The following is a 27,602-nucleotide window of genomic DNA, read 5'->3' on the forward strand; positions in this document are numbered from 1 at the left end:
TTCCCTCCTTTCCACCAGCTGCTTCTTGTCCGTGTAAACCTGTAGCCTCTTAGGAAATATGGTTATACTGCATATGGGGCCCAGTATTATTTTCAACTCAGAGCAATTTGGTGTACAAATTATTTTAGGTGCAAAAACATAGTGATTTAGAAGGGGGAGTCAGGCTTTGTCCTGTTCAGTCGCCGTCATCTGCTCAGTCTGCTCCCTCCATGTTTTTCCTATGTGATTCCTATACTTTCACAGTTTTGTAATATGTCTTTTCTCCCAGTTTATTTACATTGATGTTACCATCAGCAGGGAGTATCCAACACTTTTCACAGTTTCAGGAGCCAGGCCCCAGCTCTGCAGAGCACCATTCTCCAACTGGCAGTCACAACGCCAGGCCTGCTCTTCTCCAGCTGCTCATTGTCAGCTTTGTTCCTCAGTTACACTCAGTTGTCAAAAACCATGGAATCCAAGTAAGAAAGGTTGTCATGAGAAAGTGTTGTTTTGAGTATGGAAATACTAGAGTTGATGAGAAAAAAAGCAAGAGAAGGAATCTTTCACATTTATGCAATTATTTCTGGAACCTTATAGGCCCACTACATCTTTCAGTCTACACATCTGTCAGCAGCAAGATAGCTTTTCTTCTACCACTCCATGACTTCATGATTTATTGCTTGGTGACAGATAACCATTATCAATAATTTAATTGTCCCAGGATGTTCAAGCTACACATTTGAATCTGGGATTTATGTTCATTTCCTTTTAGTGTTCATGCTAATGACAAGTGCATGTGCTCTGACACACGATATTGTCTCCAAGTTGTAAGAGAAATATAAACTTCACGGCCTGGGTGCAAGGAATCTGTGATGTATTAGGGGCTTTGTTATTCTGCTCCATCACCAAAACTTTCCTTTGGAAAGTAAATGAGCTTGAGACTCACAGGGCTGTCTCAAGATTTAACTCAGTAACATGCTTTAGGCTAACTGATCACTTTGAAAGCGTGGTACCTCTTTCATTCCATGTCTCCTGAAATGAGTTGAGTGAGCTGCTTACACTGGGGGTCAGATGTGAATTATCCCAGGAGGCTGAACTAGATAATATGTTAGTTTAAGAATTTCATCTCATAATAAATTAAATGGTTGTACCTTGCACATTTCCACCAAAATAATTTTTGTTTTATACATGACAGCAGGATGACTGCGATGGAAATATGTAATGTGTTTCTTCAGCAGTGGAATTCAAGTTTCCATGCAGGCTGTTAGCAGAGCTTATTTCCAGAGTCAGAAGCTGACTGCTCCCCAACTGCCAATTGTGGTTTGCCTCTTCTTTAGCCACTTAAGCTTTGCCACACACTGCTCAGGATCCGGAACAACAGAAGGAGGCACTGCTGCATCTTGGCCACTCTTGAATTCAGACAACGTAATTGTGACTGTTCAGTGACCTGGCACAGGCCAGGACCAGCATGTTTCAGCCATAACCATTGCAGTGGTAAGTTACATTGCACCATTTCTAAAGGAATCAATTTTGCCACTTACTGTTCTCTCCCTTGCTTAAACAGTGATATTCCTCAGTGTTTAATATCTTGCTGCTTTGGCTATTGAAAGCAGCCAAAAGTCACCCATTTTCATGACCCTTTTCCTTGAGTGAAACTTTCATGGTAACTTGTGCTTTGCTTAGTTATCAGTTCAGTAATACAACTTTCTGGCAAGTATTTCCATGGACAACATCACCATGGCTTGTATTTATCTTCTTGACTTGTTTTTGTGTTATCTGCCAGACCCCTTTCAGTTGGCAAGTTCCTTTCTCTTTTCCAGTTGTTGTCATTGGCAAGTTATGTGTTTTTATCCTGGTCTACATAGAGCACAGGACCCTTCAGTTGCTTGATCTTTTACAACTGCAACCAATTCTACTTTAAACACAAATGTTTGCCTTCTGAAGGGCTCATCAATGCATGTAAGGAAGTGTTGACTTTGGCTTCCATACAATGTGATGTGACCTAATCCTGCCACTTGGTAGTTCTGCAGTGACACAAAAGCCATCTTCCCTAGTTTCACACGTTTTCTTCCATCTTTTGAGAATCCTGACGTGGTGACAAGATAACTTGGCTAGTTAAAGCCTTTGCCTCTTGTTACTTTGACTGTGTATTGGAAAAGGACCATAGGAATGGCATTGTATTAATACTGAACCATGAAACAAGAGGTTGTAAACCAGCAGTTTTCAGTCAACTCCCCATTGCACCAGGATCCTGAACACCTTTAAAGCTTCTCCATTCTTCATTAGGTGAGAAATGGGTGAGAAGCTTTTGGGGCTCCAGATTGTTCCTTGTGATTGGTAGTGCTGGTAATTTTTTGTCCAGCTGTGCTGTGTAACACCCCACTTGTGCAAGGGCTTGGTGAAGGCAAGAAAGAAAAGCTCAGCACCTGTGCTCCAGTGGCTGCATCTGGCAGCAGAGTTTTCCTTCAATGGCTGAGCCTTGAACCATACCTTCTAATATCCAGATTAAATAGCTGGGGATTTGTGTCCTGCTTCTGGAAAAAAAAAAAAAAAAAAAAAAGAGGCTTTAATAAAAATGGTAATTAAAAAAATACAGATGCTGATAAAATTAAAAACATATGGATATGGAGTTGAAATGATTTAGTGCTGAAAAATGTTCGTTGATTCAGTAGTAGTTAAACTTCCAAATAACTTGTCTTGAACAAGCAAATAGTTATAAGTACTTGGCTATATGTCTTTTTTAAAAAAAGTGAACACAGATCATGTTGCTGGTTCCCTCTACCACTAACTGGTAAAGGCTGCACTATAAAATTAGTGCAGCAAACCACTCATCTTTCCAGTTGCCACATTCTCTGCCCCAGTTGACAGCCTTTTGGGGCCTCCTTGGCTTCCCAGCAGAAAGCACCAAGTGCAGTTCTGTTGCTCTAATGAAAACATAACAACAACGTCTGGGAAGCCATAGAATGATGCAATAACCGTGCAGCTCTGCTTCCTTTAATGTGATGAAGCTTGCATATTTGCCTGGCTCCAGAGTTTTACTCTTGCCAGTATTGTACTGTAAAGAGACTTGGCAGAACACGTTCAAAGGCTGTTCGTGGTTTTTCACTCAGCATTAAACCTTCCAATGACGGAAGGGTGGGGGAACACATATTGGGACAAACAGACACTCAAAAAGTCAAAAAGAAAGAGGAGAAGGAGGCTGGTGGTAGATGGTCAGCAGTTATGAAAACATTGGTTATGGGACTGGGGTTGATTAGGACTGAGCTGAGACCCACTGGAGGACAAGATCATGTATTGAACCAGTGGGTCTGCTCTGCCTGCTTTCCAGGAGGTGATCAGCCCAAACGAAAAACAGCTCCTAAAGTTCAGAGAGAAGAGATCAGCATTGCTTCATTCTCACAACCAAAGTCGTGCTGCTGTCCTTGATAACTGCTCAGTCACCATGGCTGCAGTAGTCAGAGGCTCTAGGATTGCCCTCTTTGTCTGGGTTTGCTCAGTATGGGGAAAGTCTCTGCCCCCAAGGCTGCCAGTCTTGCTCTGCAGACCTTCATTGAACTCATTTATGGCTGACTGGTTTTTTTAACAGCACCATTTGGAAAGCAGACTACCTAGTCCTTACCCCTGCGTGAGGTTAGGCAGGAAAATATTCAAAGTGAAGCTGGAGCAACTCTTGGAGAGAACTATTCCATACGCACTTGCAGATGAGGGGCAAAATATGTTCTGAAAGAGAACTTATGGTCAGATTGATGCCTCCTTCCAACCCATCCCACAACTGTCTGTGGTGGGGTGTCATGTAAAAGGAAAAATATTTGGAAAAGCGGACATCTGTGGGCCAGCCTTGGTATGCTTCCCAGAATGTAATGACTAGGTGAATGTTTTTCAGGGCAGCAACTAAGGAGTGTAGGTGACTGCCAAGCGCTGGATCTGATGTGGCGTGAAGAGGTACAAAACAAAGAGGAGTGAGTTGTCTGAAGAAAGTGAGGTTTAATTATTTCCAAACTCAGCATTAAAAAAAAAGCACTAAAAAACAAAGAGGAATGATTTGTCTGAAGAAACTGAGGCCTAATTATTTCCAAACTAGGCATTAAAAAAAAAAAACATCCCAAACCAGAACTCTTTTCAGTCCCGTCAAGATGTTTTTCAGATTTTTGCATATCTTTAAGACACTTCCACTGTGTGGACATGCTCCTTTCACCAGTCTCGGGGCTCTACAAATATGGCTGTAGACGCCCTACTGTGAACATTTCTACATCAACAGTTACTGAGATCTGTGTTATGATTTTAGTTCCACTGGCAATTACTGATATCTAATTACCACTTTATCTGTTCTGAACTTTGTAGGAATGTGTAATAGAAACCACTTCAACTTTTGCTAGAACTGCATTTGAATCGTGTGTCTCCTCTCCTACAAGACTGCCACATCCACACCCACCATCCCAAAAGAACTGAAATATATTTCAGCTTTAACTGAAACTGTACTGGTGTACTCTACCATGTACATTCTTGCTCTGGGAGATGAGAAATGCAGGCTCAACTGCCCCACAGCACCCTCAGAAACTGCAAGACTTGGAGTCTCCATCAGAGAAAGCAGACATGAGAGAGGCCCCTTGTAGCCTTGGGACAGCTATTCTGTATCATGGACAACCATTACAACTAGGACAAAACACAACTGTGGTGCTGGTGCCTCACAAAGTACTGGCCAAAATACTGAACTCCACGAGCAGTTTTAGTGATGTGAGGCATCTTTTTGTAACCTCGGGACTTAGCTTCTCCATGGGGTTTCCCAGTTCCAGCAGTGCCAGTGGGGTGTTAGTACCCTGCAGCACTGGGCAGGGGGCTGACAGGCAGCCTGGGCTCAGGGCTTCCACCCTGCATCTGGCAGGGTGTGCTCTGGATGCAGAGGCATATATTTTCATAGCAAATCTAAGTGGCAGTTTAGAAAAGCTGACCCAGCCAAAGAAAACCTTGGAAAACCCCACAGAATGAATCAGTAAAACTGTCTAAGAATTTAATACAATGAGAAATTTAGTAATTGTCAGAAGTCCATGAGATATACATTTCTAAACTAAACAGCCCAATGAAGTAACAAGATTGTGCTTCTGTAATCAACTAGTAGCAATTTTACAAAGTTGTAAGAATGTGGAGGGAATTCAGTTACAAAATGTGGATGCCACCTGCAGGTACCTCTTCAAGGTTTCATTCAAGAAAGTCTGTGGAAAAAATAGGTGAAATCTCATTTTGCTGAGAGAGGTAACATTTCTCCTTGGCCAGTGGCAAGTGTGATTTGGGTAGGTATGTCTTGAATAACTGCAAACGAAATGATGGCAAAACAGCCGAGAGAGAGCCAAAGGGAGCTGCAGGCTGTCCCTGGAGAGCTCCTGTTGGCTGAGGATGAGCTGCAAACCCAGCCTGCTGTGGCAGGAACACTGCCCTGGGCAGCCCTGGATGATAAGTAACTGCATAAAGAACTGCATACAATCCTACATGGATTGTAGGATATCACTCCTGCCCAAGGAAGGTCTGAGGGGTGGGATGGAGGAGTCACTTTCAGTGATTCCCACTTGTGGAGCTGATGTGCAGGCACCCAGTGTGCTCCAGCCCTGGGAGCAGTGGGGCTGCACAACTGCCCTTGTGCTCTCTGCCTCTCACCTGGCTCTTTGCTGCAGGGCAGAGCAGCTGCACCTTCAGCTGCAGGGGAGGTGCTGGTCAGACACATTGCTGTAGGGAAGAAAGTGAGGTGGAAAGAAAGGTTTTATTAAGGAAGGACCTTAGCAAGAAGCAAGAAAAGATTATTTGGTCTCTTAGCCTGATAGATACAGATTTTGGGATCCTGCACAGTGGAATGGAAACCCAGGCTGCCAGGATCCAAAGCCAACCCCTCTTCTGAGAAATCATTCTGGCCAACAAGGACATGAACCAACGCTGCATCAACTCAGAAAAGGGGTACATGGCCCATACTACTCTCATGCTGCTCCCTTTTCCATAAATACACAAAAGTGCATGTCTCTCTGCTATGAGAAGAGAGCTTCAGAAAGTTTTAAAGGAATTTTCTTCCTTTAAAGAAGGAAGAAAATCGTGGGGATCCCATGATGATCTGTGAGCCAAATGCCCTATCTGTTACAGCATTTACTGAATTTTATGAGGATGTGTCTCAGCAGGGCATTCCTCCAGCCTGTCCAGACCCTGCTGCAGTGAGACCTTGAGTCTGACAGCCCTGACAAGCTGCTGAGAAGCAAAAGGACTTGAAGAATGAATATGTGCACAGGCTGTCCTGCCTCCAGCTCAGACTGTTTCCTTCTGTCTCAGTCTGATAACCGTGCAGTCTCCCAAAACCTTCTCAGATGGCTGCTGTCCGGCAGATCCCAACAGAAGCAGGGTGAAAGGGAGCTCACAAAAGGTTTGGTATCTCTTCCAGCAGTCTCAGTCTCTGGTAGATTAGCAATGCAAACAAACGAAAGCAGCTTGGAACTGGCCAGGGGCTTTTGGCAAACCCATGTGTTTGTGACTGCTACCTTCACTGGAGACAACTGACACGACTGTGTCCTTTCCAGGCATTTCCAGCATTTCTGCATTATCAGCTGCCTGGTGCAGGGCTGCAGAGTCCATCCAAGGGAGGACTGAGGTATGAGTACTGCTTGAAGCAGCTCCATGAGTAAAAGCCTTAAAAAGCTGGATCTTTTGTGTAAGAAATCATATTCCTTGGGCAGTTTGTAAATGTTCCTTGCAAACTATCTAGTGCTGCTGCCAGACAGAATTACCTTAACTGGGACTTCATGGCTCAATCCATGGAGAATCTCCCACATGAACAGAAGGCACAAATCAAAGGGCCTTTTTTTGAGAGACAGTGCTCCAAGTGGGCCCAGGCATCCCAGTTGCAGCTCTTTGCAGGACAGTGCTGTGACAACTCTGAAAAAGATCTTAGAATTGAGTTCTCTGAACTACAGGAGGCCCAGTGGGTGTCCTCCTCAAAGGCTTCTTCAATAAAACCCGTAGTGTGTCACTTGTGCACTGTACAAGGCCATCTGTTCCTTCCCAGATATCTGCATCCCAGCCCATGGAGGCAGATATTACAGGTCACTGAAGGAGAAACAAATGTTGAGAAGGAAATAAATTTTCAATTCAAATACTATGTATCCAGGTGTTTTTAGTCCTGTTGCTGTCCCTAGAAAGGTGAACAGCAAAATCCAATTTTAGTATTTGGCTGTTCCTGAAGCGCCCTCTTGATTTAAGATTTTAGGATTCATAATCCCAGGGCTGCAAACTCTGTACTATATCCTGTAAATGGCCTGACAGCTCCTGGCTTGCCAGGCAGGTGTTTTCATGCTCTGATTCACCCATCTGCAGTAAGACACTAATATCTCAGCTGTCCTTGGGGAGAGCATCAGCAAAAAGGTGGAGGTCACCTCTCTATTATAGCAGTGACCCTCTCCAGTCAGGACCTGACAGGAGACAGCTCCCCTAAGGACACCAAGTGTTTGAGCCAGCCACCTGGTGCCATGTGGTGATGTGAAGTTTGCAGTTTGTGAACAGATCAGTTCAGGAGATCTGAGCTTCCATTATTGCCCTGGGCAGCCTAAAATTCTGTTCACTTTCCCTCTGGTTAGAGACTAGTTCATGGGCAAGGTGCAAGGTGTCCCTGCATGGACAAGCTGCTCACCACATCCCTGCTGTCCTTTCCTTACTGAATCAGTGAAGAGAAAATAAAGGCACGTAAGGAAAATAAGGGGGTCTGTTAAGACAGGCTGGGATATGCTAGCTGGAGAAGGTGAAGTCCAAAGGTCTTGGCTGATCTCCTCTGTGCCCTGGGAAGCACCCGTGCTCAGACATCTGGAAAACCTTGCTCTGCAGAGAGATTTGTAACGCCACCACAGCTCCAGAGTGGGAGGAGAGCCCCTCTCCAGGAGAGCACAACCTGCCCTGTGGCAGAGCACTTGTGGAGCCCGTCATCTGAAAGGGCAGGAGCACCTCAGGGCAGAGCTCCATACTGCCCAGGCACTGCCAGGATGGGGCAGGCACAGCACCAGGCTCTGCCCCATCCCTGCCATGGCTGTCAGTCTGTGCACATCCCCCAGCAGAGGAGCCCCAGGAGGAGGATGCAGCTCTGCTTTGTGCCTGCACTCACTCCCAGCTGAAGCAGTCAACTTCAGAGCATTCCTCTCCTCTGTGGAAACACTGTGAGGTGACCAGCACCTGAGTCTGCTGACAGCTTTGAAGCAAACAGTTTAATTATGCAAACCTGAAACTGAATCTGTCCCTATTCCTGGGGCACATCCCCACTGATGGCAGCTGCAGTCTTTCCCTGAGCATCCTAGGGCACCTTCCATCCCAATCCTGCAAACACTTACTGGAGGATTAAAATTTCACCAATTAGGAATTCTTGCAAAGTCAGTGGGATAGCCAGTGGGATAGCCAACATTTATGTGTACAATCAAATGTGCAATTTGGGTCTGAGCACTTTGTCATATCCTTGGCCTGTGTTTAAAAAGAAAAAGAAAAAAACATGAAAACCCACAAATCACATTTAAGCTAGCAGAATGATTTATTAAGAAAAAACACTGACGGATTTTTGAAGTACTGAAAGGGTTGAAATAGTCTGAATAGAATGAAAATTGACACGAATTTTTACCACAATGCAAAAGGAACTTGAACTATTCCAATACGAGTTTGCTTTAATGTTTGTGCATGTCTTCACATCCTGCTTTTGGCAATGGCCAGAAAAGAACTACTGAAATACTGTGAGAAAAGCTGTTCTTGTGTTATTTCTGGCCCTGTTGTAATGCATGAAATCAGGACATCTCATGAGAGACACTGATATTCAAGATTTTCAGTCTATTTTTCAGATAAAAAAGTCTGGATATATATCTAAATTTCTGGGTTTAGTCATGGCTAGATCTCAAAGCAACAAGTAAAGTATCTGTGAGGTCACAAGTCAAATAGTTACAATTCAGAAGAAAGTATAATAGTTATATTCAAGTAACTTGGAGGGAAAAAAAACCTGTGAAGCCAATATTCACTTGCCAAGCTAAGGTGGATGTCTCCTCATTCTCAAAATAACCCTTCATGCCATCGGGGAATTTCTGAAGTTTATTCAAAGGGCGGATGGGGGTTATGATTAAACCTAAAGTGCTTGGAGGCACAGCGACTGTCATAGGCATGGTTTTGTGCATGTGTGTGGCTCTAATCTGTCCAAAAATCATTTTTGATAAACACCTTTGGGATCCAAAGAAATGAGGGCTCTATGAACTATATGTTTTCTGGTGCCCCTGCCAACTCTGAATAAATACGCTGTGTGTGTAGCCAAGGTCCTGGAGAATTATTTCCTGAAAGCTACTTACTTTAGAACCAGAAGGAATTAATGAAGATGTGCCAGCTATTTCCTTTGCTGGCTTGCATGCCTCAGCCTCACCAATATTAAATAGTAACAGTGTGTGCATGAGTTATGCTGCTGCACCTCATGTTTTACACCCTGCAGAATCCATCTATTCTGTACACAAGCAGGAAAGCACAGAGTATGAGTTTGTTGCCTCTCCTTGGGTATCCACATTTGAGGCTTGCAGAAGCTATCAAAGCCAAATTGCATCTTGAGTCTCTGGTTTTAGCCTCTGATAAAATAGCATTTGTGTATTTTACAGCTATTAACAGAGGTTGAACCTCAGTTCTGCTAAAAAGGAGATAATACAGCTATCAGCACTGGTTAAACAGATTAATATGATTGGTCTGACTTTTTGATCTTCCTGAACAAACATATTTATTGTTACTGGACAACTTTCAGAAAATTTCTAAATCATTTGAGATTTATAAATTATCAATTATGTAAGAGCTATAGCAGCTAGTGAAATGTTTTTGTATGACTGCAAGCAATGAGAAAGGAGATTTTCAAACTCAGGCCAAAAACATTAATTACAAGCCATCTTTAGAAGAATCTTCCCGCAACCTTGTTTTATCTTTAGATTTTCTCAGGCTTCCTTTGTGGGAGTCCCGAGCAGAGCCAGGGAGAGCAGGATCCTGTGTCCCAGGGGAAGCTCTCCCCAGGCAGCTCCGGGAGCCTGACTCCACACAGTCTTTGTAGAAACTGGCACTAACTTTGGGGTTTTCCTTCAGGACAGAAAATCCCCTCGATCACATCCGTGTTGCCAAGGCAACGCACTCCAAGTCTCCCTGTCCTCTCCAGGACCTGATATCTACCAGAGGAGCTTCTAGACAGAAAATCACCGAAACCCTGACTCAACCGCATGAGGTTTAACGCTGTGCAGGCAGCCAAGAGGCTGAGGATAACTCAGAGGTTTATGCAATAACTGGAGGACCATCAAACTGAAGCTTGTTATGACTACTCCCTGTTTAAAATCCTAAAAGTCAGCCTGAATCTTGCATCCTCTCTGTCTTGTGTCCGGAAAACGCCTCAGATTTGGGGTTGAAAGTGAATACGCTCCGGACTGACGCGTTGGGAGCTGCTGCCCCGTGCAGAGCTCTGTCAGTACAAAGGAAAGAGGAAACGTTTCTACTGGTATTATTAACATGTCAGTAGCAGTGATAGATTCCAACTGAGATCAAGCCCTCTTGTATTAGCAGTGTGCCAAAAGCAGAGTAGGAAGCAGAGAAAGGGGAGGAAGCGTTATTATTCCTGTCTTACAGCTGCAGAAGAGAAGCACGGGGATTGTGAAATCCTCGAGGTCGCACAAAACTGCATGCAGCTCAAGTGGGGAAGGGAGTCAGACCCTCACAGCTGCCCCCTCCACCCCCTCAGCCCACTCATTGCTCCCTGCCTTGCTGGGCTGGTTGACATTTTGATATTTGGAGATGCTCAAGAGTTGGGGCTGGTGCAGGAATTGAGTCCCTGGGGATGGGTCCCAGGCGGACACCACATCAATCACAGTGTCCTTGCACATTACTGCACTACCTTTGCTCTCACACATGTGCACATCCTCCTCTCTTCCTGCCCAAAAAAGACAAGTTTGAGCAATAATTCATCATGGTTTGAACCATTGTGTAGATAATTTCAAGTTATGGATAGACCTCTATATCTGTAATACTGAAGAATATTGGTGGCAAAATTGCCTGACTTTATGCTCTCCAGTGGATCTAGATGAGAGAACAGGCATAAAAAGCCAGGAATTCAATAACACAGCATGGTGTGTTTATTTTTGCACAGGTGGCTGAAGAAAAATTAATTTATGATTATTATTGTTATCAGCTGTTCAGCATTTATACTTAACTTTTCAAAGCAGTGATTTTTGCAATGTGACCTGCACCGTTAATGTTAAATCCAAACAAATCCACATTTATTTTCCAAATGTAGGACAGACATCACCCATCTGAGATACTGCATCAAATGGAACTGAGTCACTCCCAGGCCAGTAGAGACACCAAAGATGTGATTTTGCTCTGAGAATATTAAGTACAGAATTTAAAGCTCAGTTAAATGAATAAAATGTATAAAGCATAGCAAAATCACTAATTTTGATTCTATTGATACATTACACGTGTAATGGGTAATCCACTTTGGGGATGTTTGAGCTGCTGTTGTTTTTCTTTATAGAATAAAGGAACTCGTGTATGTATTTAAGGCTTGAGTCTCTGGCTTTGTATTCCTTGGGGTTAGAGCAAAAAGCTCTAGCTGGGGGGCAATGGTACAGACTGGAGCAACTCTCATAGCTTGGCTCCACAGAGGGCACAGAACTGAAGAAATCAGGGAGGCCACAAGTGCCGTGAGCGGAGTCTCCAATGGGGCACACACAGACCCCACCTGGATCCTGAGCACAAAATGGAGAGCAGCTCACACATAAATGAAGCTAAATAACCAAGAGGCTTGATCTGGAGACAACAACTCTGTCCCAGGCCAAACTGTAGAGCTTCTCCTGCTGACCACGTTTCCTCCCAATTAACCCTGCATTACACACCATTTCCATTCCCAGGGAAACCTCCTGGCCCCTCTCTGGAGCCCTTGTGCCCTTGTGGCTGGTCACAGAGCCCTGGCTGAGCCTGAGCTATGGGCTGCTGGGAAAACATCTCCTGCAAACACCATGGCCCTCCTCCTCCTCCTCCCTGTGCCCACTGCACACAGCAGCTGATGCACAGCAGAGGCCTTATGGAAGGAGTTTTGTTTTACATGGCCCAAGGGGATGGAAACCTAAAAAATGCAATAAAAAATGGAGGCGGTGCAGAGAAGTGAGAAAAAATAAAGACCTTGAGCACAAGCTGGGAGATTGTTTTTCTGACTCTTTGGGGATGTGTTCAGATGGAAGTAGAAATAACTGATATCCTTGTTTGGAGACATTTTTTTTTGTTTTGTTTATTAATTCTTAAGACAAAGCACATATGTAGAACAGAACCAGGTCTTCCACCCTTCCAGACAAAGCAACAGCTACGTGTTGGGGGCTTCCAGGTCTGCAGTTTGTCTGGGGCTTCTTGCTGCCACTAGCCCCAGTTTGAGGGTGTGATCAGGGAGGCCACCCATAGGACCCCGTGCTTCCTCAAAGAAACAGGGGCCAGCTGCAGCTTCAGAAGAGGCACATGTCCCCTCCTCATGTTTGCAAGACCAGCTCCCTGACTTCAGAGTGGTCTCAGCCCCACCACACCTGACTGCCATGACTAAAGCCATGCTCAGCTTTATGGGTATCTTCTTCCTGCAGCTGAAGCACCCTGGCCACTTCCCTTTGCAATATTATATGTTGTAGCACAAGTCAACTCTATAAGCCAGCCCATGCTGTCAACCTACTCTTTTCCAAACACAAATAGCATGCAAAACTTCCTGATTTGTGGAAGGCAAGAACTGGACCTTCACACAAGGTCATCTTCTGCATTTGTACAGGGATTGTTTTTTGGCTTTCCCATCAGATGATGTCTGGTCTCCCTTTCTGCATCATTCAGTACCCCACAGACAGCAGACCAGCTCTCTTGGTGGACATCCTTCCCAGGCACACACAGGAAAGAAATACCTGAGTTGTGCTGAATGCTACCCTGGAGATACAGTCTGTCATTTTATCTCAGTCCAGTCTTACTTTATTTGGAACTGAGACCAGGGTTTGATTAATGATGACATCAGCCAGGTTTCAGAACTCCCTCTTGACAACAACCTCAGTTCACCTTTGTGCTGCTGTTGCTCACAAAGGTCCCCACAGTCTTTGGCCCTGCAGTTTGACAGTATTACCTGCTGTAGCAACAGCACTAAAGATGCTTTAGGGATGGTCACAGATGACACTGATGTGTTTCCTTCCTGCATGCATCATTCCAACCACCTTCTTACCAGTTCATCCAAACCAAATATCCATAAAGAAATGAAATAAACACACATATTGTCTTTCAAGTGCTCCTTCAGTCTTGTTGAGAAATCTTCCAAAGCTCATTTCTCCACAGGTTTTTGCTTGCAAAAATCAGGTGGCAACTTTTGAACCTATCTTTGCTTTCTAGTGGCCCAACATAATTGGGCCCAACATAATTGGGCCACTAGATTAGGATTTAAGCATCCCCTCTCAGATGTTGTATTCCCAGTCTGATGACCCCACTGATACCAAGGACGGAGCACTGAGACCCTCCTTGCTCTAAGACAGTGGCTATTGTAGGAACTGAAGCAGAGTCCTCAGAAGAGGCAGTTCTTCCTTTCTTAAGATTCTACTTAACAAAACTCATCCTTACAAGATTTAATTTCATCCCTACGTTTTCTTATTCCAGTGATCTGGGAGCTACCAGACTGAGCACAAAGAGCACATTCTAAGGCTACTCTGCCATCTCTGGCTCCTCACAGAAGCAGACCAAACCAAACTCCCTTTAGCCAACATGGTTTAGTGCATTCATCCTTGTCTGTATGTGCCTCAGGACTTTGGTCAGTGCTGATCCACCTGCTGTGAGGGATGGCAAAAGGGCTCTGCAGCTGCTTTACCTGCCAGTGTGGCTATTTTGTAGTTTGGATAACATCCCATTCAGCACAATACTAAAGAATTTCTCTCCTACACAACTTCAGGCCTTTCAACATACATGGCCATAGTTATTCATCCACCCAACGTGCCATAGCACAGAGTGCCAGGAACATGAGGAAATTCTTTGAATTTCAAACATATATGTTTACTGTGAAGGAACCTGCAGCTGAAGGGAGGAGCTGTGAGAATGTAACACCAATGAAATGTTTGCTGATAGCATATAAAAAGTAACCAGAACAACAGACAAAAGCAGCATTTTCTGGAAGTGGACACCAGAAACAAGAACTGTATTTAGGAGCATAGATGGAACCCTACTGAACTGGTTTTGTCTTTTCTCCTGCCCATGGCTGGAGAAGGGGGAAGCAGGCAGAGCAGCACTCACAGCCAGCCCCAGTGGGGCCATCTGTGGCATGACTGCCCACCCCAGGTGACAGGGCTGGGGCGGCAAGGGCTGGATACAGCCTCTCCAAGGGCTGGGATACAGCCTCTCCAAGGGCTGAACTGCAGCCTCTCCAAGGGCTGGGATACAGCCTCTCCAAGGGCTGAACTGCAGCCTCTCCAAGGGCTGGATGCAGCCTCTCCAAGGGCCGGGATACAGCCTCTCCAAGGGCTGGGGCAGCCCTGGCACTGAGGAGCTCCATCACTTGCAGCCTCAGGAGCAAATTCTCCTCTAGGCTTGACAGAACAGTTGATTTTTTCCTGGCTCCTCCAGTGGGACACATTAAGACCCAAAGCATAGCTTTTAGGCTCTTTCTGCACGATATCCCTTGGAATGTGCCTTGCTGCCCCTTTTTGGCATGCCAGCCTGGCCTACCAGCTGTCCGGAGCTGGCACACAAGCATGGGCCAATAGAGGGGTGCTGCAAAGAGCGGCAGGGAGTTTTTTGCAGCTCCAGCCTGGCAGGTGCCTGAAGCCCTGCTGTGCCCCGGGCTCCTGTCCCACTGTGGGATGTAGGGGAGCCACAGAGCTCCCATCAGCCGGGGCTGCATCCTCAAGGGAGCTGGCTGCAGGCTGCGGTATGCGGCCGGCAACTGTTGACTTCTTTTTCCGTGCATGGAAGGGTAAGAAACCTTAATTAAAAACATGAAGCCCACAGTTTGTATCACATTCACGATGTTAAACAAGCTCTGGAAATAGAAACACTGTTTTCATTTAAGCTTTCCAACTGTGATCTATGTAATAAAATATGGAGGGGGCGGGCGTGTGTGAGATTTACATGTGATGATTTGGGAGATCTCACTGCTTCAGAGGCTTGTGAGGCGCCGCAGTGCCAACTGCTCCTGCCACTGCCTCACCACGTTTGGTAATGCCTGCCCCACACACGCTTTTGTTTTGTTCCAGAACTGCTTTCCAAATGGTGATTTCTGCCCTCAGCTCTTGCTGCTGTGATTTATTCTGGGTGTGGGTGTGGGATCTGCCAGGCCCTCAGCGACCTGCTGCCCTGCCCTGCCCAGCTCTGGACAGGCAGGCAGGTGAGCAGTGCACATTTCCACCACTCCTGGGGACCACACATGTCCTTGGGGACAGATACATACCCTGCGAGTGCAGCGACCCTCCAAGCCCATCCCCAGGCAGCACCAGCATCAGTGGACACAGGGAAGGAATATTCCTGCCTTCCCAGATCCTCCTGTGTCACCTCACAGGGAGTGATCATACATTCCACCACGGTGGACAGGCAGGGGGAAGGTTCTTCCAAGGGCACCTGCTCAGTACCTGCCAGTGCACGGATTGTCCCTTCTCCAGAGCCTGCCTCAGCCTGCAGGGCCCTCAGGAACTCCCACGCCCCATCTGCACCTCCCCTCAGGCTCTGGGGACCAGAACCTGCACCTGACCTGGCAGAGAGGATCACCCCTGCTGTGCTAGAGGGGTTTGGAGAGGGGAGTGGGAAGACAACAGGGCAAACAATTGTCTAACTGTGAACGGCTGAGATCACCTTCCCATGGGAGCTTGATTTGGGTCAAATCTGTCACTTTCTAAGACTCCTTTTGCTGTGACATAATTATAGCAATGTTTCCCATGTCATAAGCAGTTCATCTGAGCATTGCAATGATCAGAGCTGCATGTTTTGCATGAAGCTCCTAATCAGCATGTTAGCTCTGTCTAACAGGAGGCATTTGTCCCACACTGCTCCCCTGTGCCTGCTTCTCCCCCCGTGGCTCCTGGATGCTCTGGCCAAGTCATGTCCTGAGGCACAGCTTTGCCCAGAAGTCTGTGGAAGTTCAGGATGCACAGCCTGCACAGGAGCACTCCCGTGGTTATTTACATTTTTAGACCTTCTGTTTTCTCAGCAGGGGACTGGCGGCAAGTTGTTCCTGTCTTTTCCTCACATTTTGGGAACAGTAATTTTTCTCCCTGGACATTGGGGCATCTTCAATGCATTGCCCTTCCCCAGCCTCTTCCCTGCTTCCCATCAGCAAATGGAGAAATTACAATCGGGTCGGTGAATCCCGATGCTAAGCTACCCCTCTTCCAGGAATTCTTTCCCTAATGCGTATGGCTGTGTGACGTCCCCGAGAGCGGCCGTGACGTCACGCAGCCGTAGCGGCGGGGTGCGGGGATGGGGTGAGCCCCACAAGGACCCTATGGGGGGGTGAGCCCCGCAAGGACCCTGTGGGGGGGTGAGCCCCGCAAGGACCCTGTGGGGGGGTGAGCCCCACAAGGACCCTGTGGGGGGGTGAGCCCCACAAGGACCCTCTGGGGGGGTGAGCCCCGCAAGGACCCTATGGGGGGGTGAGCCCCGCAAGGACCCCACGGCGGCTGAGCCCCGGGGCCGGGGGTTCTCGGAGCGCCGCAGCGCCGAGCCAGCGGAGATCCGCGCTCCCTCCGCGGCGGCCTCTGCAGCCCGGGAAAACGGGAGGGAACGGCCAGGCTGATGGAAGGGGAATACGAATGGTAGCGGTATGCAGGCTCAGGTACTTTGGGGCCACGCTTGCGGGGACAAGGACAGGGACAGAGAGGTGCCATGGGGAGCGGGAGTCGCGGCTGGTGCCCGCACGGGGGATCCGCGCCGCGCACGTCCCGCCGGGCCCGCAGGCGCAGACGGCTGCTCCCGTTCACCCGCGGCGGTCAAATACCGTCTGAATTACATCCTTGTAAATATTGACTGTGGCCATCTTCTTCGTTCCTGCGCGCAGAAAACCGAAACGTTGCGCCCGGCGGGGCCGGGCTGCTGCTCCGCGGGGCTGCGGGGGTGCGGAGCGGCGGGGCCGGGGGAACAGGGGCACACCCGTGGGAGCGGGAGCGGGCCGGGGGCAACCGTGGGCATCGCCTGTCACCGAGCATCGTGCCTCTGCGGGAGCGCGCCCGGGATGCTAAAGGCAGCGGGCCGCCTCCCGACTTGGACTGCCAGCTAATTTGCAGCCCTTGGGCTTATAGAGGGGACGCACGACTCACAAGAGAAGACGGGGAAGCGTGGTGGGAGATGGTTCCTGGCATGGCATCATTAAACACCGGTGTTAACGAGTGGCACGCGGCTGTGGCTACGCCCCGCTCCCCGACGGGGGTCTCTCCTGCGGTCAGCGTGACACCAGCCGGTGTCCTCAGCCGCCTTCCCCGGGGGGCTCCCCCATCCCGACGGTGAGCTGCCCAGCCGTGCACCGCCGCACCCTCAGATGCTCCTGACCGGACTCCTCCCGCCCCTCCACGCAGCGCCCCTCGACGCCGCCGTGCCCGGGCGGAGCCGTGCCCCGGCTGGGGCTGCCGGGGTCCCCGGGCCAGCCGTGACTCCCCCCGGCCATGGGGAGCGGCAGTCCCGACAGTGCGAGTGGCTGCGCGGCGGCTGTGCCTCCGGGCGCCGGCTCTGCGCATTTGGTGGTCGTTAAAAACAATTTGTTTCCCTCCCCGTTCGGGGAGGGGGAAGGGGAAAATCATTCCGGGGGAGGGGAAGGGAGGAAAAGGGAAGGGAAAAGGGGGGAAAAAAGGAGTGAGAGAGAGAGAGAGCAAGCGAGACAGAAACACCAAAGCCGACAGAAAACCCGCGCTCCGAACTCTTGCGACACAGAGTGAAGAGCGCGGCGGAGGCTGGCGGCGAGGTGCGAACGGGAGCGGGCCGGGCCGTGGGAGCGGGCCGGGCCGAGGAAGCGGACCGGGGCTGGTGGGGGGGCCGTGGGAGCGGGCCGGGCCGTGGGAGGGGCGGGCTGCCTCCCCCCGTGGGTGGGCAGGCGGCGCCCGGTGCCTCCGCGCTGCCCCCCCGCCGGTCGCGCCGGGCGGGTCTCGGCGGTTCGGCGCGGCTGCCCGGTGACCGCTGCCGCCTCCCCGCAGCGCACAGCGAGCCCCCGCACCTCGGAGCCGGCGGCCAGCACGACGGCGGCCCCCAGCCCCCCACCATGAACACCATCGTCTTCAGCAAGCTCAGCGGCCAGGTGCTTTTCGAGGAGGACGCCAAGGAGCGGGAGCGGAGCAGCCGGTCCTACGTGGGGGTGGTGGAGGGCCCGCACCACGCCGAGGTGCTGCTCCCCGACAGCCCGTCCATCAAGGAGAGCCTCAGCCTGCGCAACCGGCGGACGGGGTATGCCGTGCGCTCGTCTCCGCGCCGCGCACCGGCTCCGGGGGCGGCCCTGCGCTCCCGGCCGCCGCGTCGCCGATTTGGGGTTGCGAGATGGGTTTCTAGCTGGGTCTTTGCCCGCGGCCCCGGGTTCGTATTTTCTGGGATTCTCATTCCACAGCTATGGTGGGAAATTCCTGCGATAGGTGATGCAGGGGCGTCCGACCGGGCTGGAATATACCAGACAGAGCGCTCCTGTCCGGCTGTGCTTGACCTCCCCCTCTGCCTCCGAACAGAAACGTACCGGGAACACCGGGGCTCCACCGGCTCGTTCGGGCGCTTTATGTGATTCAAGTCTCCAAAACGGAGGCGCCAGGCGGGACGTGTGGGACCCGGGGGCCGGGGCGGCGGCGCGGCCGATCCCCGCGGGCAGTGTCGTGGCAGCGGGGCCGGGGCGGCGGGCACGGCGCGGCCCCGGCACTTGTTCCGCCGTTCCGCGGGCCCGCAGCGCGCCGAGCGAACGGGCGGGAAGGAGCTGCGCTGTCCGTGCGTTCACAGAGATGGCATTTAGATCGGACTAGCGCGGTGCCAGTCGGGGGCTCGATAACGTGATATTAGGATCGGGTTTGCTAAAACGGCAGCTGAAGCTAAGCCGCCCGAAGCCGATTTTGGGGTTGTTTTCTTTTTTTGGTTTGTTGTTTTTTGCGGGGGTCAGAGTTTTGGTTTTTTTTAGTGCCGGAACAGGTGAAATTGAAGGTGATGAGAGGACGTGCGAGCTCTGGCGTGTTGACAGCCGTAGCTCGGAGGGTTGAACTGGCGTGCGCTGACCAGACATTTCGGGTTAGCGTTACAAAGTAAAGATCGAGGAGCGCAGTCAGGCGGCTGCGAAACCGCGGAGTCCGGGGGAGTTGCTTGTGCTGACCAATTTCCCCGTAGCGATTGCATCAGCTCGCAGTTCTACCGGCGCTGCTGGCCCACGGGACGCAGGTGTGTGTTGTGTCACCGGGATGTTGCTGCGGCCGATCCCGGGGCAGCCGCGGGACCCGGGAGGCGGCGGCACGGCCCAGCCCGGCCCCGGGGCGCCCCCTGCCGCCGGCAGCGGCACCAGCGCCGCCCGAGCCCCCTCCGCCCGCAGCGCTGCCGCCGGCCCCAGCCCGCCGCCGGGCTTGCCTTAGCACTCCCCCGAGTTGTTCACTCACTTTTTATTGTAGGCCTTTATTTACAAAGGGACTATTTTTTAATTTTTTTTTAATCGGAACCCGACTTTCGTTCCCCCGGCATTCGCTGTTACTCGGCAGGCGCGGGGCTTTGCGGGCTGCCGCGCGTCGCTGCCGGCGGCATTGGGAGCGGCATGCCGGCTCCTCCAGGAGCACCGCTCGCCGCCGGCTCCGAGGGGGGAAATGATCCAGGAGCTGCTCGGTGCCGCGGGTAACTCTTAAACATCAGCGGGAAATAAACCCGGGCGGGGGAATCGGGCCGGGCTGGCCCGGGGTAACGCGCACCGCAGCTGCGGGATGCACCGTCGGCCGTGCGAGGTGCGGCCTGGCCGCGCTGGAAAGCCCCTCTGTAGACAGACCGGCCACACTCCGGTCGGGTGCCGAGCACCGAAAAAATCGGGACACAGCCCTGGCCCCGCTGAAATCCCCGCGGGGCCGCCGCCGGGGCCCGCAGCATCCCCGCGGCCATTCACCAGCTCCGAGTGCGCTCGCCCAGACCCTGCACAGGGCAGTTCGGGGAGCCGCTGGCATCACCTTCTCTTGAGCTGTCGTCCGGGCCGAGGGTTGCGGATGTGGAGATCCCCGAGCACCCCGGGAGGGCCGGGCTCGGCTTCTCCGGGCAGGGGCAGCCGGGGCTGGGTCCCTCCTCGGACGGGGCGCATCCACCGCGCCGCGCTGGGGAGCCCGGGGCAGGCGGGCAGGGCACGGGCAGCGGGCACGGGCAGGTGTCCCTCCGCTCCGCTCCTTTCCTCAGCGCCCCTTCTCCGCGGCAGGGCGAGGCAGAGCGGCGGGAAGGTGCGGCACAAGCGGCAGGCGCTGCAGGACATGGCGCGGCCGCTCAAGCAGTGGCTCTACAAGCACCGCGACAACCCGTACCCCACCAAGACGGAGAAGATTCTGCTGGCCCTCGGCTCCCAGATGACCCTGGTGCAGGTAAGGAAGGGAACCGCTTATCCCCACCTCTAAAAACCGCTCCGAGGCGTTTCATGGACGGGAGGGATGGGGACAGCAGCATCTGCCAAAGCTCCTCTGGGAGCTGAGCAGTGCTGGGTATTGGGAAGCATCGGTGCAGCCAGCAAAACCGGGGTCCTGTGCACATCCTTCTTCCACTCTCCCCTGGGCTCCCCACCCCAGCAGGACTGGCTCTCTCAAACCAGAATTGTCGTATCTTAGCTATCGTGGCTGGAGAACTGCTAAAGACAATCAGCAGAAAGTGTGTGCTTGCACTCCTAGGAATAGATGCCCTCGTCCTTTCATCTCATTCATAAATACGATGAAAATATTTTTGCTTAGTCTTTCAAAATTCTCAAGTAAAAAATATCAGTCATGGGAGAATTAAGCACAGAATAGAAATTGCTGAGGAAATTCCAGGGGAGCTACTCTTCCCTTTTGAAAAGGGGGTAGGATGGAAACTGTTCTATTGTTCTGATGATAATTGTCATCACCTGTTGCACAGACATCAGTGTTACCATATACACTGTGTGCATTGGCTCAGCACACACACTCTTGCAGGAATTATCATTGTAATATAGTTAGACATGGGGAGTAATTGTTTTGCTCTCAGGTAATTCTCCCCTGAAGTGCCTGGCAGTTTTCTTGCTGTAAGAGGCATAAATTTTGCTGCAAATGTTTATAAATCTCACTTCTTTGTTCTCTTTGCCATCTGGTAGTCTACTGAAATATGTGGTTAAATGCTATCAGTTGCCAAGTGATGCTATCTCAGGTCTGGATGCTGCAAAGATTTATGCATTGTGAATAATCTAATTTCCTTACTGCAAGCTACTGCTAGGTGTGTAAAATGAAACCCATGTGTTTGCAGGATTGGGTCCTCATCACTCTGCCTAACACATTATGTGTCACTTTGCAAAGAGCACAAAGAGATCAAAGCAACCTAAAGTATTAGAAAGAAACGGTGGTAATTCAGCTTTATTATTTTGAGTGCCCCTTCAAAAAAACCCTGTACTATGAACTTCAGTTCTAGTAATGGCAAAATGGGAAATTTTTACACTTCAGTACCTCACTATGAAACTATTGCACTAGGAAAAACACTATAGCTTTGACAAAAATAATATTAATGTCTCAGAAAATGCCAGTTATAACTGGAAGATATAGTTAAAACGACTTCTCTTGCTTTTAAAAAATATACATGAAAGGTTTAAACTATGATTACATAAACACTATCCCTTCAATGGCACAATTCAATAGGAGTATTTTATTGGACTATGGCTCTTAGAATACCCCTGCATTTTTAGATGAGATTTAAAACATATATCCAGAATATGTATTGGGACACTTTCACATTAGTGACATCTTGAAGAGTTCTGCTGTTCTTTTAAAAATGCCTCGGAGTGAACAGCGAAGGGAGAAGAGCTGGTGGGGTTTTTCAGGATTTCTCTCTGGCAGCTTTGATAAATCCTGATGGGGATAAGGAGTGTTAGCCTTTATAAAAGCATCAAGTGAACCATGGCCACTTCTCCACAGAGTTTTATGATCTACATAAAGTGTAGAATAAAATTAAAAAGATTCAGGGAGAGTTGCTTTTAGCTCTCTTAGACCCGTGACTCTAGCAGATTTACGCTGAAGCTGAATTTGACCAGTTTTGTTCTATGAGCTGTAATATTTGAAAGAACTGTGCAAACAGGCATATCTATCTTCATTTACAGAAGCACAACATCAAAGAGAAATCCCAGGTGTTTTTTTCATCTTTTTGTGCAATGCTCTTTTAATCCAGGAATTTGATAGCATCTGTATGAGATGTAAATACATATGTCTGGCACCAGCAGTAATTCCTGAGCCACAAAGAGCTAAACACACCCTACACCCTACTTTTTGGATGCTCAAAAAGAACAAGATTGTAATTCAGTTCAAAATTTTTGTTCTCTAAGAGTGAGAGAGAGCATGGCAGGGTATGGTCCCAGTCACGCTGGGTACATGTGAAACAGCTTTCCTGAAGGCTGTGCTCTTTTAGACAAGTGGCATAACCAAGAGCAGGTTTGGGACTGGGCTGTGGGTCTGTTGGAAAGCTTTGCTTCTGTCCCAGGAGGGGCACTTTGCAAAAGCATCAACCAGGGTTGCCTATAAATTGTTTTTCTAATCTAGTAATATTGTAGGTCATCATTGGAGAACAAGGAATCAGTGTATGATGTTTCCTCTGGGTTAAACACCTTCACATTTGCTGACCTGTCTCATATTTCCTACACTTTTTACATTTCTCAGTGTTGTCCCGTGGTGTTTGCTCCCACAGTTTTCCCCTCCTGTGGAGGCTGCTGTCTGCTGACAGCTGCTGCCTCTCCCCAGCATCCCTCACGTGCTGACACCTTGTCGTCACAAGCCGTAGGAAAGGCAAAAGATACTGCTGAATATCCCTTTGGTTTTCTGAGTTTCTGACAAAATCCCATTTAGGGAATGAATGGTTGGGGTGTTTTTTTGTTTTTCACCCGGCTGACAATCTTGGAAAAGGTCTTCAGCAGCTGCCTGGAAGATGATGATGGTCGCAGTAATTTTGATCATGCAGATGTAATACTCTCCTCCCTGTGCTTTGATCATACTCTCCTCCCTGTGCTTTTCTTTCATCTAATGAACCTTATTCCAGTATGTACCACCTATCCAAAGGAGCTTTTTTCAGGACCATGACATAGATAAAACCCATTCTGTGAGACAAAGAGATGAACATCCAGTCCTGGCTTTTTTACTTTTGTTATAAGAACAAACTAATGACATGCTAATGGCTAATAATTTTTGCATCTGTATGTAAAATCCTCCACAGCTTTATTGTCATTAGTTTTTCTATCACTCAGTTGGCTGATTTTAAATTAATTTGTTCTACTTTACTAATACTTTGGCCTACCCCACTGCTCCTGGGTGCAGTGGGACAGTGAGAGGACTGTTCCAGATGCATGTCCGACTGTAGTGCTGGAGAAAAGTCAGACTCTTTCAAGGAGGTAGGATTTTGCAGTCATAAATCATCTTGTTTCTTAAGTAGTAGTAGCAAAACCTGGGGCAAATTCTGGGCTGACTTTCTCCTGTGCAGGCCAACAAGGTCTTTGGGAGTCCTCAAGGCAAACGTTATTGCAGATTTCAGTCCAGCAGTCCAAAGTTTTCTACTTCCACAACTGCCAAAGCAGGAAACCAAAAAAGCAATATAGTTTGAAAAGGCATTTTATATTTTACTCCAATTAGATTCCAATTCAGAATCCAATAACTTGTCCTATTAATATGCTACATTTTCATTTGTATTATTACCATAGTGTTTGATTTATTTTATTTTAAATTTTGGTTTAGATGTTCTTGTGAAATAAAAAAGAAAAATGGCAGTATACTCCTTCCAGAAAGAAATACGAATGTGTGTATTGTTGGAAAGAAAGTTTTTCAATACAAAGATTTGTATATCAGTCATGTGCTGCTATGGATTTAATAATGTTCAGATTTATAAAGGCGTATCTGGATTACTGGAGGAGGTGAATCACTTGATGTCTGTTCTCTTTCTGAAAGTTTGGCTGCTGTTAAGCACTGAAGCAGAACAAATTACAATAAAATTGAAGATGTGTCTTCAGAAGTAAAGCCAGAGGGTCAATATTTCATGATGCTGATATAAGTACCTGATGCTCTTAGAGAACAACTGAACTGCTGTAAAAAAATGAATGCTGGAAAGCACATCTATTATCGTTCCCCTTGGGTTTTGTCTTTTTACTTCTCAAAGAACTACAGGATTGTTACTTCACAAGAATAGTGAGTTTCATCATGTGTTTTTTCAAGATACTTCTTGGGAGGTTTATGTGACAAAGACTTCCCCACTGGCTTTTATCTAAGTATTTTTTTTTGTTGTGTTTTTTTTATTATTTTTGGAGATCACAGTAGCACAGCTTGGGACCATTGGAAAGGTTGGATGTTTTTTGGCAGCTTTGGTTGTTTCTTTTTGTAATGGTTTAGGTAAGCGTGTTGCAAACTGGCACTCTTTGTGAGTGGGACCTACAGCAGTGGACAGGCAGGTTTTTAAAGACCACGCGGATAGACAATGTAAGATTTGGGGTTGGTTGAAATGAGTGGTAAACCTGCTGTTGTCTTGGAAGGAGGCAGGTGGAGGTCAGGGTGAGCGTGCTGCCTGTGGCCATGCAGCTTGTTCCAGCCCACACACCTGGAGGCTGTCCAAGACTGAACTGTGACAGAGGTGCTGACTGTCATGATGTCTTAGAAATCAGGATTTTCCAGCAACATGCACCAGTGCCCAAAAGCTGGAAAGCAGCTAGAGACTACCCAATCATAGATTAAGCCCAAAAATCTCTTAAATGGATTTGACTAACTTTCCTTTCTTCCAAGGCTTTAATGGGCCTTGTTGTAATTGCATTTGGGATAAGAGTTCCTAGAGTGAGTTTGCTGCTTCTTGCTTTAGTTAAAGTTTTCTCTTCTAAAAGTGGACTGGAGGTTCTTTCACAATGATAGAGTCATTTAGTCTGGAAAATACCTTTATAATCATTGAGTCCAACCATTAACCCAGCACTGGCAAGTCCACTGCTAAACCACGTCCCTAAGCACCCTGTCTACATTTCTTTTAAATACCTCCAGGGACAGCAACTCAACCATGGTAACTTTCACTGGGCAGCCTGTTCCAGTGCCTGGCAATCCTTTCTGTAAAGAATTTTTTCCTGATATCCAATCTAAACCTCCCCTGATTGAATTAAATTCCTCTTGTCCTATCACTTGTCACTTGGGAGAACAAACTGACCCCCCCACCTACAACCTCCTTTCAGGTTGTTGTAAAGAGCAATAAGATCTTCCCTGAGCCTCCTTTTCTCCAGGTGAAACCCCTGCAGATCCCTCAGCTGTTCCTCATCAGACTTGTGCTCCAGACCTTTCCCCAGCTCTATTGTCCTTCCCTGGACTCTATCCAGAACCTCAATGTCCTTCCTGAATTGAGGGGCCCAGAACTAGACCCAGCACTCAAGTTGCAGCCTCACCAGTGCTAGGCACAAGGGTACAATCACTGCCCTGGTCCTGCTGGACACATGTTATGGTCCAGTTCTTAAAATTGTTAGAAATGCCTCTGCCTGAATTAAGATGCAAACCAGACCACGTGCCAAAGGGTTGGAGTCTCTGACACCACACTATTGCTGATCCAGGCCAGGATGCCATTGGCTTTCTTGGCCACCTGGACACACACTGGCTCATGTTCAGCTGATGTCAACCAGCACCCTCAGATCCTTTTCCAGCAGGAATCTTTTCATCCAATTCCCCCAGCCTGTGGCACTGCAGGGGTTTTTGTGACCCAGGGCAGGCACTTGGCCTTGTAGAACCCCATGCAGCTGGCCTTGGCCCATGGATCCAGCCTGTCCAGATCCATTGTGGAGCCTTCCTGCCCTCCAGCAGAGCAACACTGCCACACAGTTTGGTATCTCTGCACACTGACTGAGGGTGCCCTCCATCCCCTCATCTAGATTAATGATAAAGCTGATAAAGTGACCAGGTGGATGTAGCTTCATTCACCAACACTCTCTGGGCACGGCCACACAAACTGTTTTTTATTTAGCAAAGAGCACACCCATCCAAGCCATGGACAGCCAGCTTCCCCAGGAGATGCTGTGGGAAATGGTGTCAAAGGTTTTACTGATGTCCAGGTAGACACAACCACAGCCTCATCAATTAAGTGGGTGACCCTGTCATAGATGAAGATCAGGTTGTTCAAGCAGAACCTGCCTTTCATAAATCCTTGCTGGCTGGGTCTGATCCCCTGATTGACTTGTATGTGGTGTGTGATGGCACTTAAAATCATCTGCTCCATAAAGAGCAGGAGGACAAGATGCAATGTATTTATGTCATTATGAAATAATGATCAAATACTACTATTCCCTTCTCTCACAGCAGAAGACTTAAAATATGACTCATCTTTTCATATTGATATGCAGAAAGCAAAGCAATGGCATGGGAAGAATGAGCCCAAAATAAACCAAGCGTACCATGCAGAAATCACTCCTGCTAAATTTAATTGCTTTTATGTATGAATCACACTAATACTACCCTATCTTTTCTGTAAATGGCACTTCACTGATGAAAAATTTCAATATGTAATAGAATGAAGCATAATGAAATCTTTATTGTGAGAGGTTGGAGAGCTGTCAGTTTGGTAAAATGCTACAGTAACTGCAATTCTGTTGATTGGGACACTGGATTGATCCATCTCTACTGTTAAATACTTGATTTCAGAATTACACTGTCATGCAGCAGGCGACTGCTGCTTCAGCTGAGCAGTCTGGTGTGACTTTGCTAACAGCATTAGAAAGTGCATGGATTCCAGCCCATCCCTATCTCATTTACTGTAAAAACTACTGTGTAAATACGAAGATTACAAGCAAGTAGCCTCAGAAGAGAATTAGAATTACTTTGCCAGCTAGAGTTTTGGTTTTCTAACCTGTCATAGTAAACTACATGGCTTGTAAACTTACATGTTTGCCATCTGAGCACTGATCCAGTGCTCACCGTATTTTCAGTGGAACCCTGTTCAATGTAAACGTGATTTTAAGTCAAATCAAAGTGACAGGCATAAGGCACCACTGCTAAGTTCTAGCTGGGATTCTGAACTGAAGCTTTGCTTTTTCTTTAGGCACATAGTGTTTATTTTTCTCATAATCGCTTTAGAAGAGATTATTGATACAGAATAATAAGATACTTCTGTGTGATTTATACAGTAACCTTAGCTACAACAGACAGATGACAGAACTCAGGACAAAATCCAACACTAAGGTCTACAGTTTGGCTCTCTGTTAGGTGGGGTAGCATGTATTGATAAAACATGTATGAATTGCTTTGCAGGTTGAAGTAAATTAAATGGTGATCGTTCCCAGGTCAGAATATGACAACAGTAGTCTGGCTTTCTCTTTGTGTGTGTTCACAACACAAAGATGTGAACAGGGCTGTGGGCTGCTAACATTCTTTACATTCTCCTTTGCAAGTGATGCTACTCTGCCTCCTCTTGCAGAGGTCATGTCAAAATGCACTTACTCCTGCCAGGGTTAATTA

At 48.2% G+C, this 27,602-nt stretch overlaps 1 protein-coding gene across 3 annotated transcripts in view; it reads left to right on the forward strand.

The window, feature by feature from the left end:
* Positions 1–17,834: 17,834 nt before the first annotated feature.
* MKX (mohawk homeobox) overlaps positions 17,835–27,602 on the forward strand; it is a 49,985-nt gene continuing 40,217 nt past the window's right edge. For all 3 annotated transcript variants that reach the window (XM_063149318.1, XM_063149328.1, XM_063149337.1), the window contains exons 1-3: positions 17,835–17,923; positions 18,153–18,399; positions 20,366–20,525. In XM_063149318.1, the coding sequence (XP_063005388.1) occupies positions 18,218–18,399; positions 20,366–20,525 (342 nt within the window). In that variant the 5' untranslated portion in view covers positions 17,835–17,923; positions 18,153–18,217. The remainder of the gene's footprint in view (positions 17,924–18,152; positions 18,400–20,365; positions 20,526–27,602) is intronic.

Source organism: Melospiza melodia, chromosome 1, assembly GCF_035770615.1.
Source record: "Melospiza melodia melodia isolate bMelMel2 chromosome 1, bMelMel2.pri, whole genome shotgun sequence".
NCBI lineage: Eukaryota > Metazoa > Chordata > Aves > Passeriformes > Passerellidae > Melospiza > Melospiza melodia.